General features: G+C 37.7%; 1 protein-coding gene across 1 annotated transcript; it reads right to left on the reverse strand.

The window, feature by feature from the left end:
- Window positions 1-3,694: 3,694 nt before the first annotated feature.
- On the reverse strand, window positions 3,695-19,497 carry LOC103761512 (transmembrane protein 180). The gene is made up of 6 exons (XM_008928124.4): window positions 16,621-19,497; window positions 15,126-15,860; window positions 12,018-12,172; window positions 10,742-10,825; window positions 9,733-9,873; window positions 3,695-4,762 (listed from the first exon to the last, which is right to left on the reverse strand). Exons 1-6 carry the CDS (start codon window positions 16,771-16,773, stop codon window positions 4,633-4,635), a joined length of 1,398 nt encoding a protein of 465 aa, XP_008926372.3. The 5' UTR covers window positions 16,774-19,497; the 3' UTR covers window positions 3,695-4,632.
- Between the last annotated feature and the right edge of the window lie 250 nt (window positions 19,498-19,747).

Raw genomic sequence — 19,747 nt, forward strand, 5'->3', positions numbered from 1 at the left:
ACTCTTTCCTTAAACACCTCCAGGGACAGTGACTCCACCACCTCCCTGGGCAGCCCCTTCCAATGTCTAATCACCCTTTCTTCCTACTGTCCGACCTAAACCTCCCCTAGCACAGCTTAAGACTATGTCCTCTGGTCCTGGTGGTTGTAGAGACCAACAAGGTCCCCCCTGAGCCTCCTTTTCTCCAGGCTAAACATCCCCAGCTCCCTCAGCCACTCCTCACTAGACTTGTGCTCCAGACACTTCCCCAGCTGCTTTTTAAAGAGACATCTTCTTGCAATGTATAAAGCAAAAAATAAAACTGCTTCAGATTAGTTACATGTTGCTCACAGGGAAACATACCTTAATTTCATCACATCGAAAATACAGATAATTGATTGCATACCAGATAAGGAATACACTTGCTTTTTAGCCTACAACCTGGGTGTGTTTTAATGAGATTTCCCAAAGTTCCTACCCAGCGTTACATTAATATTCTGACGCAGTAGTTGTATACTCAGCATATTTTTCTCTTGACAGGCTATAAAGAACTCACTATTCATGCATATTTAGGTAATAATTTTGATGTATTGTTTTTTGCATATAGGCTGGTGGAGTTGTAACCAATTGCTGGACAAGCTCAGAAAACTATTTGTTGTGTAAGTGTATTGCTTTATCATTCAAAGCAATTAGTGTGCTGAGAGGGGATTTCCAGAAAAAATCGAATCACTGTTTTTCTATTTTCTCCCCAACTATTTGGCTAGTGCTTTTTTTCTTTCTCTTGATGGAAAATATCTATAATTGATTGAATACCTGAAGTCCAAATGATCCCAAACATACCCAAAGGCTTTAACAGAGGAGGAATTTCTTTGTGGTGATCCCAAGGAGCCTGGCTTCTGGAGCAGGGTTGGTGACAGGGCTGGCTGCACAGCCTCAACGGAGTCTAAAATGTAAACCTTCAATTTTCCTGATAAAATACTCTGATAAAACAACTTTCCCTTCTCTTATTTAAACATTAGTAAGAAAGTGGTTACCACAAAGAGGTCTTTAAGGTAAACGCTGTTAGGGATCTAAAATCCTCTCCCCCAAGGGTAACCCAGGAAGTCGAGTTAAGGAGTTGAGAGTCTGTCCAAGCTCTTTAAGAGCTCCCACCAGTCTCATTGTGTGTTCCTTTACAAAACCAGCTGGGATTCTTTTGCCTGCATGTACTACTGAGCTTTTTCCCTGAGCTGGCTTCATTGGGCAAGAATTGTGGAGATGTGGCTTATCTTAACTGTTCCTTCCCCTTCCTGCTTGTCTTTCCTGACAGCACCCATTAAGATGTAGAACCATATTCAAATGTAAACATCCTACTGGCCATGTCAACATAGTATATTCATGAATTACCAAGCAGTTCCAAAATCAGAGCAGCAGATTTGAGACTGGGAAGGTAATTTTGTACAAGACCAGAACAGAGGTGGGCCTGTAAGCTCCACTAAACATAATTTTTTCCCACTTAAAGTTAAATACGCTTTGTTGTCATTTGTTCAATATTTTCACTCTATCACTGGCTATATATTGTATTACTGCTATATTAGACTAACATTCTTGAGTGTCTGTTAGGTAACAGCCTTTTAAATCTAGCAAGCACTTTTACCTATTGATTTTCAATAAATAAAATTCATTCAGTGTATTAAGATCCACATTCTCAGAATTTATAGAGAAACTCTAAGAATGGGATTCAAGCATCACATTTCTCATCCTCTGAACTTACCACAGCATTTCATATTTTATATTATACACACACTTATATCCTCTTTATCAGTTATGAGACTATTTTAGACACTCTTAAATTATCAAGATTAAACTGAGGCATTTGTCCAGCAGTGGGAGTTCAAACTCAGATATCATTTGCTAATAAGGAGAGAAAGCAGAGAAACCAGCTGTTGCAAGACACTGAACTTTTGCCTTTGATCATCCTCTATTTGATTCACAGCCAAAACCAAAGATGTAGGTTTAGCAGAGGATAGCAAAGTTTAGTGGGTGACAGAGAAATGGAGAATAAGCCATGTCAGTCACAGCACAGAGCCAACCTTCTACTCCTGTAGTAAGATACTACCCCAATTTAAAGCACTTTTAAGTCCTCTTTTGGATTGACTATGGATGCAATGAAATACACCTTTTTTCCTGCCCTTATTGCAAGAGAAATAGGACAGACAAATGGCAGAATACATAATAAATTTGGAAAATTATTAATATTTTACATATTAAGTAATTTGTATTGTATTTCTCAAATTTGCTTTCTAAACTGGTTTATTCTACAATTAATGTCCCCTATTTTCAGGCTGTCTTGCTTAGACATCTTTGACTATTTACTTTTCCTATCTTAATTCTAAAGATGCAGTGGTTTGTAGAGACTATTCAAACTGTGCCTTCAGTCAGGTCACTCCTTACTCTTATTTCAGCAAATTGAATGGTACTGTTACCAAACATTTTCCAGAAAAAAATAATTCTGATAATTTCAAAGAATCCTTGATGTAATTATGACTCTTAAACCCACTTATTAGATTTCCTGTTGCATAGCACAGTACTCTTCCAGTGGCACACTATATTCTAATAACTTAGTATTAGAAATAAGTTACAGAGTCACTTAAGAAACTCTATTTGTGGTACAATAATATTTTCACCCATCAAAACATATATTCTACAAGGATAGGATGAACATAGCAAATTTAGGAACTACAGAAACAGTAGAGAAGACTATTTTTGGTTACTTATTACCATTTTAAAGGAACTGTCAGGGAGAAGACTTTCATATAATGAATCAAAGATTATATTAACTTAAATTTCTTCAGCTTTTTGTCCTTTGGCTTTTGATCCTGCCTTTCAGACACAAAATTAGTACACACAATGCAGGAAATCTTTTAAAATTCAGAATCTAAACACACAGGCCGTATCTGCTCTGGTATTTGTATTTACATATCCAAGGAATATTTACACAAGTGATGCTGGAATGTGTACATAATTCCATTAGCACGTACCATGCAAATGAATAACGGGATCTCTGACAAGACAGATAAAAACCAGATAATGCAACTTAAAACTTCACCACACTTCTGGCTTGTTACATTTTAACATAAATCTTCATATTCCTATCAAAGGGTTCATTTGGATTTCTAAATATTTAACGATGCTATCCCACTTTTTCACTCAGCGCCTTGAAAGCACTTTGCACTTCAAAAAAAGGCAAGGAAATGTTGTTATTTCTACTCTGCAAATGTAAAAACTGAGGCAAAAAGACTATTTTTTTCAACTCTAGTATTTCAAATCTCAAACTTTTTCATTAAGTTGTCCACCAAAATGCAGGGCCTCGTCTTACACTCCTTTCTTCTCCAATGTAGAGCCTTGGAAATAAGCTGGCTCAGCACTTTAAATTTGGGATACACAATTTAAAACTGGGATACACTTTAAAATTGGGATCCACAATGCATCTTCTTGTACTTTCAAGTGACTGGCACTCCATAAGAAATGTGCTTCTAAAATTACATTTGCCCAGGCAAAACAACGAAAAAAAATGAAACTATGATAGTATGCTTAAACTACCAATTACACATTCAATATATTGAGGAAAAATAATATTTATTGAACAGGAATATTGTAAACATGGTAATATGTCTTATCATTACAACCTGGGAATAAAGACAGGACTCGATGTTTCTGAAATTTTGTCCAAAACTCTTTATTTTATAAAAATCACAGGATCCATTTAAAAGCTTGACTAAAAAAGATTTTGGTAAGAATTAATCAGAAAATAACTTCAGTTGTCACACACCAGATGAGTTTGCCACTGTAACATTACTAAACAGGTAGAGTTTATTTCAATAACTCTGTGCTTAGATTTATCCAACTAACTGGACATTATTACACCCACATACTGATGTTGTTCTTGCCACATGACATTCTGTATGAAGTACTGACAATATGGTACCTTCAAAATAATTTTCTCATTTAGAGCCAGAAAACTGCATCTACCTTCCACCACCAAGAGATATTCAGAAAGCCAGTGAGGACTTATGGAGCTTTTTCCACATCCAGCAACACTGGATGAACAGCATTAAAATGAACAGCATTTTAATCTTTTTCTTCTTTAACCCTACACAGACTTTCTCAGGGAAGTTAATTACTCTTGCCTCTGCCTGTGGTAGTTGTCAGATCTGTGTTATATTGGCCAGCCAGACACCATCTAAATTTTTCCCTTCATCTCCCTGCCATCCATGAGGGATGTCCACCAGAATCTTCCAGATTAACTTCAGAGATCTGCTGTTTTATCAGGATGGCAAAATTAATCCACCAGTAAGCTTAAGAAAATACAGTTCCCTTGAATTCCAGGTGCTGGGTTGGGACTCCTTTACCTGATCTGCCATATCCATTCTTCAATGAGTTTACAGCGATCAGTATAGGCCAGAAATTACTTTAAATAAAGTAATTAAGGATAACACCCATTAAAGGAAAACGACCAAACTAGGAAAGACTCTGTGTAGGCTCAGCATTAAGGCTGAATGCAACTTATAAAGAGCTCAAACTGTCTTGCAATTTTGCTTTTTCACATGAAAATCATACCAACTCTTTTATGGCTGAGCTGAGCAGAAGAGGCACTGCCCAAGGGGGAGGTATTTAGTGCACAGCTGTCACGTGGCTGTTCTGGATGGAAAAGGGAGTCCATGTCAGGACCTGCATGACTGCAATGCAAAGTGGAACCAGGCAGATCAGGTTGAACATGGCATCGTGGAGATCTAAAAATGTCCTGGGGAAAACATGGAAACACAGCTTTCAGTATGAAGATTAACTTGCCTGGTCAATTCACAACATGTTATTTTTAAAGCAATCCCATTCTATACAGATAGACATGTTACTGTACAGTCAATTCTAAATCAAAGAAATATATATATATATCAGGTATCAAATGTATTTCAATAGTATTTTATAATTCCACATACAGTTATGTGGAATATATCTTATTTTGTTTTCTCCTTTCATAATAGGTGTGAGAAAATCAGACAATTAGCACTCAAGGAGTTAATTTTAATACACTCTAGGCAACCTAAGAAATCCTGTTTACTACTTTAGCACTCATCTATATTATGTAATATAGAAATCAATTTAAGCAATATCATCCAGTTATAGAATAGAGCATCTGAAAAGCTTTAGTAAGACTGAAAAATCTGGAAGAAAAGCAGAAAACATTTCAAGCAAGCATTTTAATATGAAATTATTTAGGTCAAAATCTTTGCTGTCCACATAGTGTGTTGTTTTAGTTGCTGAGTGCTAGACAGAAGTGATGATTAATGCACAAAATTCAGGTGTGGTCTAAAGGGCTATTTGAAATATCAAGCCCTGTTACATTTGGGTTTAAAATAAATGATTACAAGATAATATAAACCATAAAAAAATACATGTGAAATTACCATTCATTTTCATTTATTCTAGTGGATACGTGGTAATTCCTCATCTAAATCTTCTCTAACGAATAATAAATAAAAGCATCAACAAATATGACTCAAAAAAGGAAATGCAGGAATTAAATGTCCCTTTTATGAACAGTATGGTTGCTGACAGCTCAAAGTGTGCATTTTGGCATTCATCTGGTAGCTGGAATCATTAGCTACTGGCATTCTGTTAATTATTGGATTCTAATTACTTAAATATCAGGAAAGTCAACTCAAGCTGAGAAACAGCCCCTAAATGAACTTTCTCTCCATGAGGCAGTTTATGTTACTTTCTCTTTTTTTTTCCCTTAGCATTCAGGGATGAGAGAGGAGACTCACAGAACAGCTATGGACAGCCAAAAAACCTGAAAATGTGTGGAGAAAAAAACCCAAACAAAACCTCCAACAGGTTTTTAAATAAAACCTACGAGTTTCTCTGAATCATAAAAGAATTGACTCATGTCTCATCCCTCCATTTAACAGAGAAAATACTTGTAACCTCCACCACAGCCCAGATTTATTCCTTAGTACATTCACACCCTCATAAACGAGCACAGTTTATCTCAAGTCCTGTACCTGCTGATGCTTCACAAGAAAGCAAAACCCACAGGCTCACAAGTGAATCACTTCACCACTTGGGCAATTGCATTTAGGACTGGGAGTGTTCACTAGCAGGCCACTGGTCCACAGCCAAGTTTATTGGCAGTGACAATAATTTACCACTTGGATGTTGTTTACTGGCCTGTTTTCAATTGCATTCCCAGTCCACCTACAAGGAAACAAGGCCCACCTTTGGCCTGTTCCTGCACACTGAAGAGGATTGCAGTTTTCAGTACTGGAATTATTCTGTTTTTATACATGGACTTCAGGAAGGACAAAATAAGAAAGAACATCTGCAAAATCACTCACACTGGTGCAATCCTGATGTGGTTTCAGTGGAACAATATTGATTTAAGAAAATAGTATTACCTATTGTACTGTAAAACCTAAAGTTATTGCAGGAAGTATGAAACATATCTATAGTACACAGAATAAAGAACAGGAAAATATTTCATTGAGAGACTGGGATAAATCAAGAGCAGAACTCAAATTTCATCATAATTACAGCTGAACAAGTAACTTCAGAAATTTCCATATCTACTTTTTTTTTGCACACACAGGAATAAAATATACAATCTTTCACTAAACAGCCCTAACATCACTCTGAACAGAATGTCAGCTAGTCCAGTAATTCAGTATGAAAGCATTAACAGTTTAAAGTGCCTTCAATAAATAATGAAGAGTTGCTGCCAAATAACTTCATTTTGAAGGATGAATTTGAAAAGCACTGCCAAGAGAAGCTGGTGGTAGTTGCAGTGGTTCTCCAGAAGAGGGAGGTTTTAAACTAGGGATCTTTTCCACAGCAAAAAAAAAAAATAAAAAAAATCCAAGCCAAACTAAAAAAAGAAACCCCAAACACAACAAAAACCCCCCAAGCCATACAGGGCAGGTAATGTTTTGCTATGATGATGGAACAAAAGAAAAATCCACAAACCAGGACTGCTCCATTCTGCAAGCTATTGTTCAAATTTTAGGTATATTAAAAAATACTTCTTTAACTACCTTCCACTACAAATTGTCTAACTGCTGTGCAGTGACCACATTTCCTAAGGATGTGGTAAAATGTGAGCAGAGGGGAAGGATCACCTCCTTTGACCTGCTGGCAATCCTCTACCCAAAGCAGCCCAAGATCCCAGGTCATCCCATTTCTCCAGCCTGTCAGGTCCCCCTGGATGGCAGCATGACCCTCTGATGTATCAGCCACATCTCCCACTTTTGTGTCATCACCAAAATTCCCGAGGGTACATCCTGCCCCATCATCCTGGCCATTAATGAAGATGTTAAACGGGACTGGGGCCGGTACAGACCCGTAGGGCTCAGTTACTGACCCCAAGGAGACTTCTGGCCCTGAGCACCACCCTCTGGGCCTGACAGCTTTGAACCCATCCCACTGCCTGCTCATCCAGCCCATATTTCAACAGCCTGTCTAGGAGGGAGGCAGTGCCAAAGGCCTCCCTGAAACCCAGGCAGACAATTCCCACTGCCTTCCTTTGGCTACCAGGCTGGGCATTTTACTGCACGGGTTTATCAAGTTGGTCAAGCATGACTCCCTTCCCCTTGGTGAAGCCATGCTGGCTATTACTGATGATTTTATTGTCCTTAATGTGCCTGGAAATGGTTTCCAGGATTAGCTGCTCCATTATTGTTGCTACAGTTTAACTTTCAGTTCAAGAAAAAATAGATCATTTAGAATGCAGCAAATATCTTATGGGTTTGGACTGCATCCTCTGTCTTCTTCCAGGAAACAACATTGCTGGAAACTCTCAAGACATATTTATTCAGGGCCCAAACATCTTTTTAATGCAGAATGTGTGTTATGTTCACAACTCACTGCCACTACACCTAATAAAGCAAAGGCTTTCCAAAACACTTAATAGATATTGCCAGCTTTGGAGAAGAAGGAAGGACACAGCTGAGATGGCATTAGCATGGGTCATAATACTTCATTATATATACTTCACCTGTGTGAAATTCTTTTTTTTTCCCCAAAACAGCTTGAGCATATTTTAAACAATCTCTTGAATTCAGTTTCTGTTTGTCCTCAAACAACTTTATCCTGGGGCAAGTGTGTTTTAGCTGCCTGCCTATGGCTGAAAGATGAGATCAGCTGATAGGTTTTTAATATATATAAGTAATTTTAGCTCAGTCAATGGTCTGAGTGCATTGCCATGGGCAAACTGACTCCCTAGAAACAACTTGGAGTAGTCTGGTCTATTTGTGTCCATGCTGAGCTCCATTTGCAAGCAAAGGACATGCCTGTTCACACATATATGTAGAGAAAACACAGGCAGACTGCTTCATATTTAAGAAATTATTTTTGAAGAGATGGACAAGAGAAATACATAATATAGTTCAGGTGCTCTGATTAACTCATCTCAGCTTTGTGCCTTTATGCTGTTCCTGGCCTTAGTGAAATAAATCAGATTTCAGCATGACTCAAGTGAAAATACAGGTTTTAGAGATTAAGCATTCAAAGTATTTCAACTCTCTCTATATAATAAATTTATTGTTGCTATAGTCCAGGGGCTACTTACTGGGGATAAAAAGATTTATAGCTACTGTGATTTAAAATCCATCCACAAAGGGATCATTTCTCTGATTGAAAGGCATCAGAACTGCAGTTGTTATGTTTCAAGTCAAAATTTCTCTGAATCATCGAGATGAATATATTCAGCCCTCTCATATCCACATCCAGTTCAAACTACTGCTCTTCTGCAAAAATCACTCATCTTATTTGACATTATAATGAGGTTCATGTCCTCTTTACATCATCCCACTGGCTATCTACAGACTGCATTAAAATAAAATTAACTGTTCTCACACAGCCTCAAACTGCCTTTGCTTCTGTCTGGATCCATTTCTGAAGACCACCTGTTGTTCTTTTATGTAATGCTTGTCCTCTTACATTTTTTTTAGAAAATTCCTCAAATGTGAAACATTTTCCCAACCTTTGGTGACACATAACCAGACCTTTCTCCTTCACGGGCTGTTTCCACAGAAGTCCTTATAAATTTGTCTGTATGCATTTTTAAAGTTGTTTAATCAGAATTTAGGAAAGCTGTGTAGTTTCTCAGGATATTCATGCTGTTCTCTCAAGTAAATCCTAATCAGGACTGATTGTTGCCTTTTAATCCTGCCTTCAGTTATTCCTTACGTTTCCACTTCCTCTTGATGATCATAAATACAGCCTATGACCCTTTCAGTGTAGTGATTCCCTGTTAATTTGGTTTTATAAAAGCCCTCACATGTCCAACAGGCTAACTAGCAACCACAGCTTTCTGGGGTGCATTAAGGTCTCCAGGGACTGCAGTGAAATCATTAGCATTAGAACTGAAGTGGAATTGAAGCCAAAATTATACATTCCTACTAGAGGCAAATTCCCTCCCTCCAGTTATTATACTGCTTTCTCTCAAACAAAAATGTATCTTAAATGCAACCCTATTAGGATTATATATTTAAGGAAGTAGGTTTATAAGATAAACAAAAAGCAGAAGCCAACAACATGCATCTTAATAAGACCTATTAGGTCATCTCAAACATAAACCAGGGGATGGTGAACTACTGAAATGTATCCTTTGCTTTTCCAAATTAGGTAGATAGCAAACTAATTGCTGATCAATTTGCTTTTTAGATTACAGGAGTATTTAATGATAATTTCTAAGATTTAAAGTATCCCTTTTGAACTCACCTTGCATCAGGATGATCAACATTATTCAGGTTCCTATATCCAAATTGATTTAGTACTTTAACCACAAGCATTGGAGCCAAAGATTGGGCAGGCTTGGTAAATAAAGCATTGGTACCAAAAACCATAGAGGAAAGTGGTGATCTAAAATATTTAGGGGAAAAAACAAATTAATGCATGACAAAAACTTACTAGAGTATTAAGTACAATAGTGATTCAAAAAATCCTGATAATATGCAAAGGCTAAATATCATGATCTTTAGCTTTGTCTAGGTCACACATTATAGCAAACAGATCTGCTATCAGAGTGAAATTTAAATTTATTTGGAAATGAAAGGTAAAAAACCTCTGGGGTGTGTGTGTCTATATATATATTTGTATATATATAACTTGGCCCTGATTATGGAATGACTTGCACTCAGGTTCAACTTTGTGCACTTTGAGTAATTACTGGAGTTAGATTAGAGTGAACAGTGCATGGAGAATTAATTATAGCTTCAGGTTTTCTATGCATGAGGCCAGAAAAGGAGGCAATTTTTTTCCTCATGGAAGCAATAGATCTCACTTTTGAGGAGCCAGTTCTTCAACAGAGTGACCAGAGCTGAATGTGCACCTGCATAAACATTGATGGAACCAACAGGAAATTCTGTGCACTCTGATAAAAGTCTGAAACATCCATGAGTTGCAATATGCTATGCCACAGCAGGTTTTATCACTTCTATTTCAGAGAGATAATGGCAACCCACAAGAATCAGAAGGACTTGTCTTAAATTACAGTATAATAAAAACTAGAAGTTACATAATAATCTGTTTAAAATACTCTGCTGAAGTAACTGCAGGAAACTTTACTCAAGTTCTTATTTTTACTTATGTTAAGTTGCTCTTACAAAAAGTACTTCTGGATCAAGGCTCCCAGATCATTTACTGTCTTTACTTTGACACAGTTTAACCTATGGAAGAGTAACAAGGCAAACACAGCACATGTAAAGCAAACCAGGAACGAGGGACATACCTACGCTTGTGCTTTACTAAATCTGCATCCACAATATCTGCCAAAGGCAAATTGAACAAACTGAAGGAGGCTTGTACAATTACCCTAAGGAAAAACAAAGTATTTAAGATGTTCATAGTCCTCATGTTCACTTCCATAATAAAACTGTAACTGACATTCTGACACCCCCCCCAATGCTGACATTTCCCCAGACACACACAGCTGAGATGTTCTTTAAAACATGGTGATGCATCTGTTTAAGCAGGAGTTGTGAAAGCATTACTAAATCTGTTCTTGGCTGAAAATTAGAAATCAATATGCAAACCAAAAAGGTGGTTTTTTTTTTTTTTTTGCTTTTTTTCCTGGACATTGGTGAAAAAGGTCATGAACACTTTGACGGTAAATGACATTATCAGTAAATGTCATTTAAAATGACCAAGAGAAAAGAAACACCTTAGAAAAAGGGGAAACTGAAAATTTGCTCTTCAAATCTCAAAAAGACATGAGCATTGCTGGAAAGACCACATGGAAGACAAACTTCAAGGTGGGAGAGTTAGAATACTAAGAATATTTTACATGCATTCCTATATATGCATTTACAGTGTATATATAGATATATCTATACACACACACATATATATGCATTTAAACACACACACACAAAGCTGATTCTTAACAAATTGCTAAATTAAAATATAAACTCAAATATTACAATTTCCATGTCTTATTAAAGTTTGGGTGTGATGAGCTTTTACTAACAAGAGGCTTTGGACAATTAGCACTTGAAAAACAAAGTCTTTAGGTACCTTAGAATTTTTTCCTGGGGAAATCAAAACACATCTTCATCATTTAAAAAATGCAGATAATGAAATTCAATTTATTGTTCACACAATTCAGTGTTACAGTAGCTTGAGACTGAAAATAAGAATGAAAACAAGGGGGAAAAGAAAAGATGAAGTAAAGGAGGGTGGGAAAGAATGTGCAGAAAGACAACAATGAAATAGAAAACGAAGAATTAAACAGCTGTAACATTATTCTGATACAAACAGCTCTTTATTTTTAAATAAGGTTTTCCCTGTATCATAATATACTTTTTTTTTAAGCAGAAATTAAAAGCTGAAGCAGAATAAAATAAAAGCTGAGAAAAGTCGTAACTAGAGTTTCAACTTTTCTGGCAAGTCAAACAGAATGAAAACCATAAAAGCCATGGCAGAATCTTCATGGTACTAAAAGAAAGTGTCCAGTGTGTTACAAGTATTTAAGCTGTGTCTATGAAGAGGGGAGTGTATTTACTTACATGTTTGTTGTGAGATAAAATGCCAACAGGTAATAGTGTTCTTGCCCTAGAAAAAACATAACAGCAGCAGCTACTCCTTCATAGTAAAAGGAAAACAAGATGACTCTGTAATAACCAAACTTCTTCAACGAAGCATGACTGAGAAGAACGAGGCACTGAAAAGATAATAAGTACAAATAAAGGATGACAAGTACAGTACAGTGTCTCAGCATCAGGAGAGCTATAAAACACAGACCAGACAGATTATTACCACCCATTAAAAAAAAAAACAGCCAACAACCCTGTCTAGGAAATTCAAGCCAAATAAAAAAATAGAAATTGAACAGAGAGCTGTCTATTGGCTCATTCTTTGCTACCCCTACCAGGTACAAACAGTCTCTTTCCACTCAAAAACCAGCTGAGAACTGCTGTATCCTGAGGAAAATACTGTTTCCCACATTGGCTAACTATTATTAAATGCTCATTATCTTTATTTTTGATATCCCTTAAACAACTAACTTTGCAGTGTGTTAACTGTAAACCAAGCATCTCACCATTTGAACTTTAACTGTTGATAGGAAATACTTTCAGGAATTGTTTTTCCATTAATATTACTATTTTCACTGACATTTATAGAAAGTAAGCATGATCCTTTAACTAAAAAAAAAAAACCAAAACAATAAGCTCACCAAGATAGCTTTATCTAAGTAAGTCAGAGATTTTACAAGCAAGCAGAGAAAGGCAGATGCCAGAGGACAATGTGTATGGCTGAATTTTAATTTTGCCACTGTTACCAAACAGTAGATTCTGAGAATCTAGTGGCAGGCAAAGTCATGAAAATGATATTAAGTGCTGAATACAATATGAACAAAATGTAAATTCTTCTATATTGTTCCTCACTGTCCACTTTAAATAGGACATTTTGTGATGAATTACGTTCTTTTTATTATATGAGCCTGTGGCACGATCTTCACGTACATGGTCCTCATCACTGTCACAAAAATACAAACTCTACAATAGAGATACACATTTTCCCCTTTCTTCTGTGTTACAGAGATGGACTGTGTAATATTCAGAAGAAGAACAGGAAAGAATTCTCCTTGTACATTTGTTCCCACGTTGAAATGCTTTAACATAAATTAAACCAGGATGCTACAGTCAGACAAAGATGACCGTGGCAAATGCTATTGTAAAACAGCTCAAGATTTCCACTTGAACCCATGATCAGGGAGGTAAAACAAATCTGGGAAGTTGATACAAGAAAAAAAATCTCATTCTAAGAAACTTAAACATACTCTTCCCTCTGGCTGTTTTCAGGGACTTTGGAGAAAAGTGCCTCCACAAGAAATAGTGAGGGATCACGAAATGCCTGCTATTGTAAACACCGTGATCCTGGCTCCCTGTAATTGCCAAATAACCCTGTCTCAGGAAGTACTTATGACTTAGAAAATTCTTTATTCCTTGCATGTTTCTAAGACTGCATATTTCAAAGGCAAATACTAACTTAATGATGCAAATTTAGATTTGTTTGCCTATGTTACAGCAACACTTTCCTTGTAGGCAGGTTGTATTCTTCGCACCCACCATTAAAAGGGACCTAAAGCAGAAGCTGAATTCTAGTTTAGTAGAGGCCACTGAAGCAGAGCTCATAAAAAGGAGCTTTATTTTACAAGGGTTGGCTGTTTTTCTAGTAAGTGAAGTTCAGGACATTGCCATCAGAGAATTCCCTTATTATATCTTGAGCTCAAAGGGACAAAACCTGAGAAAAATAAGGTCACAGCAAACTCTCTATGGTTCAGTGACCTTCTAGACAAAGAGTCTCTGGGGAGCAGGGAGACACATATTCTCAAAGATTGGTTGTTTCACATTGTCACACTGATTTTATCAACAAAAGTGATTGCTATATAGTAAGTGTAACATTATTTAAGATTTCCTGTTTTCTATAGTTTCCGATTTATTTCTGAAGTTCATTATCTAATTGAGTTACAGGGGGAAAAAAACCCAAACTATTAAACCTGTGATAAGGCTAAAAGTTGAAATTACAGGAGTTATGGAACAGAGAAGGTATGTTCAGGGTTTGTATGTTATATATGCAAAAGCCAAAATGGTAACTGAAACTGAGCTGTGAATTCCAGTTACACTTTCATTTATCTTCTTATACATATTATGTACCAAAACCCATTGCACTTTAATGAATGTAACAGCCTGATTTTGAGAAATTCTGAAAACCATCAGCACCTATGTTGAACCTCAGGATACTCAGATGTTGAGTATCATGGCTTTCAACACCCAGCAAGTAAACACAGTGAAAGTTTTAAAAGATCCAGAGAAAGGAGTTAGGAGGGAATGAACAGAAGAATTTTTTATTCACTGCAGACAAGTATGTTTACATTCTGTGGGATGTATTTTTGCTGCTTTTCTTGTCCTCATACATTACTCTTTCAGGTTCTCTTTCTCTTTTCCAGTTCATTACTCCTCCCCTCAGTCCTGTCTGGGCTCTTAAAAGTATGTCTCTCTCTACCCCATAAATGTAGCTGACCAAGAGAGCAAACAACAAAATAAATGGGAATGTAGATTCTCCAAAAGCAGCTATTTGGAGTTTTGTTTGGTTTCCATGACTGAGATACCACATATTTTCAACAAGGCTTTTAATACCTAATAATTTTTCTGGTATTTTGTGCAGTTCATCTCAGAAACTTCCTGAAGAAGAGATTAGTCTTTCATCTGTAATGCACACTATTACAAAACAAAACCAAAGAAGAAAGAATTCAGAATTCTGTAGATTTTGCTTTTAGAAACATTTTATCTTGACTATGTTTTCCATTCCTTTATACTTAGGTATTATAAACCCTGTAGGATACAAAACATTCATTCCTTGCCTCCTCATGTCTCACATTGTTCTAAACAGACATTCTACCAGCCTGCTTGTCTGTTCTCACTACCCCTTACACTTGGGTAGCCTGCACAGAGGGACTTTTTTCTTCTAGAGCACCGCTGAGCCAGATTTGTTTTTCATTTTGGCCAATGCCTTCTGCCAGATAAAGCATTTTTTCAAGTGTTAAACGGATACTGTAAACTAGTAACACACCAGGTTTTCATACTTTAAAATAAAAAAGTGTAACTGCCTACCTGAGGACAAATAAAACCCGCTCCATACATGATACTTCTGACTGAGGAAGAAAGGACATCCGTAGGAATAAGATTATCCGCAAAGATTATCATGAAGTTGCTGTAGAAGGCCAGGTGGAAGACTTGGAAGAAGTTCATCGTGACAAAAAATAAAAAGTTCTTCTCTGTCATAATCTGTTTGGTCAATGAAACCACTGAGGCCAAGGAGAAAGCTCCCTCACTGTTTTCCAGGTTAGCACTCTCCACATGAATTTCTCTCTGGTCATACTGGCTGGTACTGTATTTACCCGTGCAACACATACAAGCTGTCGCTAGCGCTGCGATCAAAACAGTGAAAGCCTGGAAATAGGTAAAGTTTTCCATGTTATCCGATATGAGCCCACAGAAGAGGATGCTTGTGGTTCCAATTAGCGTTGCTACTTGGTTGTACTTGATGAGCTGGAGCCTGCTCTCGTGCCTGGTCGAGGTCTCGGCGAAGAGCGCGCACTGCGCCAGGAGCACGAAGGTGAGCAAACCGTCGAAGGCACACAAGGCAACGACGAGGTGGAAACCACAGAGCCAGTCCCCGTCCTCGTACTGCTTCCAGGGGAACCAGGGCAGCAGGAAGGCCAGCCCGTACAAAGGAGCTCCGTACAGAATGGAGAACTGGCGTCTGGCGCAGCACCGCAGCTTGGAGTTGTCCTGGATGTACCCGAAGAGAGGATCGTTGATGGCGTTCCAGATCATAAACACGACCTGCCACAAACAGGAACACACAGGGGAATGGAGCTTTAGTGTCGTTTTTCTACAGAGGTTACGAAAACACAGAAGTAATACACATGTTTGTTTAAAATAAATCCCTATTCAAAGAATAAATAAAGATGAAAGCTCTTCTGGTCAAAACAGACTAGATCAAATTCTTAAGGATATTTACAGGTTTATAGAAGTCACGAAAAAATAAGATGACTAAGTAGGCAGGTGGTACCCAACTATATGTGAAATAAACTCCTTGTCTCCAAGACTTCACTCTTTCAAAACCTTATATATCTGGGCTTTCATCCTGCAAAGCCCAGATATTACTCTCACAGCGAGTTAATTCAAAACATGAGCTGGCCCATTAGTTTCAGGAGACCATTTACGACAAGAGTTACTCACGTGGATAATGACTCCCAGAATAAATGCAGTGTTTAAGTACTTAAACAGTCCATAGGAAAGCACTAATGTCAAACTTATCTATGGAGCTGAGATGCAAGATCAGTCTAGAAAATTACTACAAGCTATCAAAGTTAAAAATCTTTTCAGCAATTAAAGTCTGGAGATTTTTACGCTACAGCCTCTTAACGATGTGCTTTATGTGTACTTTCAGTTGCTTATGGATTAACTAAATTAAAAGTTAATTTACTGTTAATTATTTACAACGCATCCGAAATTAATTTGTCAGCAAAAAAATCACTTTGTTGTAATAGCACAGATGCACAGCACAATATGGTAATCAAAGTATTCCGTTGTACAATACCTGTGCTTGATTAAAGGCTCCTTCTGAAATTTTGTATCGGTTTAGGAAAAGCTTAACGTAGTAGAAATTAAAGATACTGTTCATCATTCCAGCCCCTAACGTAGTCATGGAATATGCCAGAGCATTAGGATGAATCCCCCAAACAAACTTCATCTTCCAAAAGTACAGCTCTCTTCCTCCTCAAATCACAAAAGAGAATTACAACAGTTAGTAGAATAATTTTCCAAATTAAAATATCACGGGGGATTTGATTGTTTCAGAGGTGTGGAAATGGAGGAAATTTCCTCTTCTTCCTTCCTTTTTTTTTAAATGAGAAACACATTTTACTGAGCTGTAAGACACTGAGCCTAAAACTGAACAGATGAAAAGTAATAAGTCAGTGCTTAAAAATCAATGGAACAAGTGGACAAACATTTAAGAGTCCCTTCCTAACTGGTGCACAGACTCCATTTAAAACCTGCTGTTGCAAACACTCATGTTGGTGTAAAGGTCAAAGCAATTGCATACATTTTAGATCTTTCTTGTTAGCTGTGTATTCTTAAAATTATGGACTGTGTAGGAATGAAGTGACTCATATCCTTATGTATTCCACTGCTGCAGCATGCACATGGGTGAATATTCAGAGGAATATTTCTTTCAAAGCAAATACCAAGTTTTGCCCTTCGATTTTGAAATGTTAATTGTTAACAAGCCATGGAAGCAATACTTTCACCTAATAAACCATAAAACAATCAAAACACCTATTAATTAACATTTTCATTGTATAGAAGACTGCATGTAAATAAAACCTAGCAAGTAACAGGTACAGCATTTTAAGTATGTCCAAATAACAAGAGATTCAGCCCAAGAATACAGATTCCTTTGATCTATCAATCAGATATTCAGCCAACAAATTTTTAAGATGCTGACTTTTTCCATCTATCCAGCAATTAACTTAAGCATGTTTGGTATAAACTGTGCCATGAAAGAGCCAGGTCCAGGGAACCTCTACCTAATAAATCTGAGTAATGACTACCTGATGTAGACCTTGACCATATTTGATGCTATGAGCCCAACACAAAAACACTCCCAAGTATGTGGGTTTAGCTGAGGTTTTATTCATCTTTACATCTGTTGAAGGAGGCTGTCTGTCACTGATTTCAAGTCCAGATTTCAGCCTTACTATGCACATGAACTCAGAGCCTTACTACCTGCTGTTTGTCAATAATTCACACTTTGCCCCCTGCATATTAACAATTTTATCCTAAATGCAATTTTCACATATCCATCAGAACACCTAGTTTGAATATCTGCTTGATCAGCAGCTCCCTGAACTCCTCATAAAAATAACCATGGAAGAAACAGGAAATGAAAACCAAGGTCATTTCCAGCCTTCCTGTGGTTTACAAGCCAGGCTGTTGTGCACAAAGATGGGAACTTCCCAATCATCAGGCAAGGGCCAGGCAAAAGCCACAAATCCAGCAAGAACTGGAAAAGATGGAACAGTTTTCCCACCCCCCCCCAACACAGAGAATGAACCTTTGAAGAGCAAATAAAGTGTGGATGCAGTTTTGCATATATATATGTAAGATGCTCTGATATGAAACATGATGCAAAGAGCAGATAACTTCACAGCTAAGAAAAAAAAAATCAAGCTGGCAAACAACTTAAACCTAGGCTTCTTTTATTAAAGCCAACTTATTTCTAAGAATATGACTGTTGTTTTAAATACTCAAGGATGATTGTGATGTATATCTTCAAGTTTATTTTTTCATATTCCTACAGCTGTAGAGACAATTCCACTTTCAGGGAATGGAATGTTATATTTTTATAGCAAGTTTGGTTTCACAATCTTTTACTGAGAAACCTAAAATGAAGATTAAAGTTATTGAAAAGGTGCCCAATTGAAATGCTCATTTTTGAAAATAAATTTGATCTTAACATGAAAATCACTACAGTGTGTTGACACATGTCATATTTTTTTTTTCAAGTCTCCACAAATACACTCAATGAAATTATTTATATAGTAGATATTAGGACTTTTGGAAAGGTAGATGTTTATTCTCTATTTCTACCTGGAGCCTCCTGCACAGGTCTTCCAATGGAGAATTAGGAGACTGCCCTTTCCTTCAAATTCCACGAGCACCAAGAACTAATGTGTTTCACACAAACATTACCAGCAAACAGCTACTGCTCAAATCACGTTTGACTCAATTCCTTCCTACGCACAAATAAAGGTCCCCTCAGCTTCAGAAAAACTGGAAGAAATTTTAAATTTCTTCAACAAAAACCTTCTAACAATGCACAAACATTGCCTCTAATGTCATGACTAATTGTAATATGTAGGATCTGACACAACTCCACACTAATTGGTACATCTGCCCCTGCCCCCTGTTTATGAAATAGTTCAATTAGAAGTTGAGGTACCACACTTCCTTTCCCAGATGTTCTCTGTAATAGCACTACCGTGAAATCATGCATGAGTATCCCCTCCCTCTTCTTAATAGTCAGCCTTTATATTGAGCAGGTTAAAAGCACAGGTGTTGACATTTTGTGACTCACAGAAGGCAAATCGGTTTCAGAAATTTCTGGTGGTTGCAGCTGCGTTAATACACGGGAGCCAAAAGGACGGGCTGTTTGAGAGACGCAGTGTGACATTACCTGCGCTTCTCCCAGCGCTGGATGACAACTGCTAAAAGAAACTAGAGCACCAGTCTAAAAGAAAAAAGTGTATTCCAAGAGATAATAACAAATGTTGACTGAGGCGCACTAGACATCCTGCTCTGTCCTGGGTCCCAAACCGCTGTGCAATGCTCACAGTCCTGACGGACTGGCTGGACACAATTATCTTCCTCATCTTTCTGACGTGACTTGCACCACATTAAGGGAGACCTAAGAACAAACGCTTTCCCGGTCCCGAGGGTAACACCGAGGGGCGATGCTGCCGGAGGTGCCCTCAGAGAGCCCGATGCCCGCTCCGCCTGCCGGCCACGGGGAGCTCGCAGGGCTGGGCGTTTGGAGCTGCTCCTCTGTCAAAACTCAGCGAGCCAGGCTCGTTTCAGCTCAGCAGGTCCCCGGACAGAGGACAGGGCTCCCTCCTCCTCGTGAGGGAAGGAGGCGAAAGCGGGCAGCGACCGCCCCGAGCGAG

The sequence above is a fragment of the Manacus vitellinus genome, unplaced genomic scaffold, assembly GCF_001715985.3.
Source record: "Manacus vitellinus isolate BGI_N305 unplaced genomic scaffold, ASM171598v3 scaffold_12_pilon, whole genome shotgun sequence".
NCBI classification, from domain to species: Eukaryota; Metazoa; Chordata; class Aves; order Passeriformes; family Pipridae; genus Manacus; species Manacus vitellinus.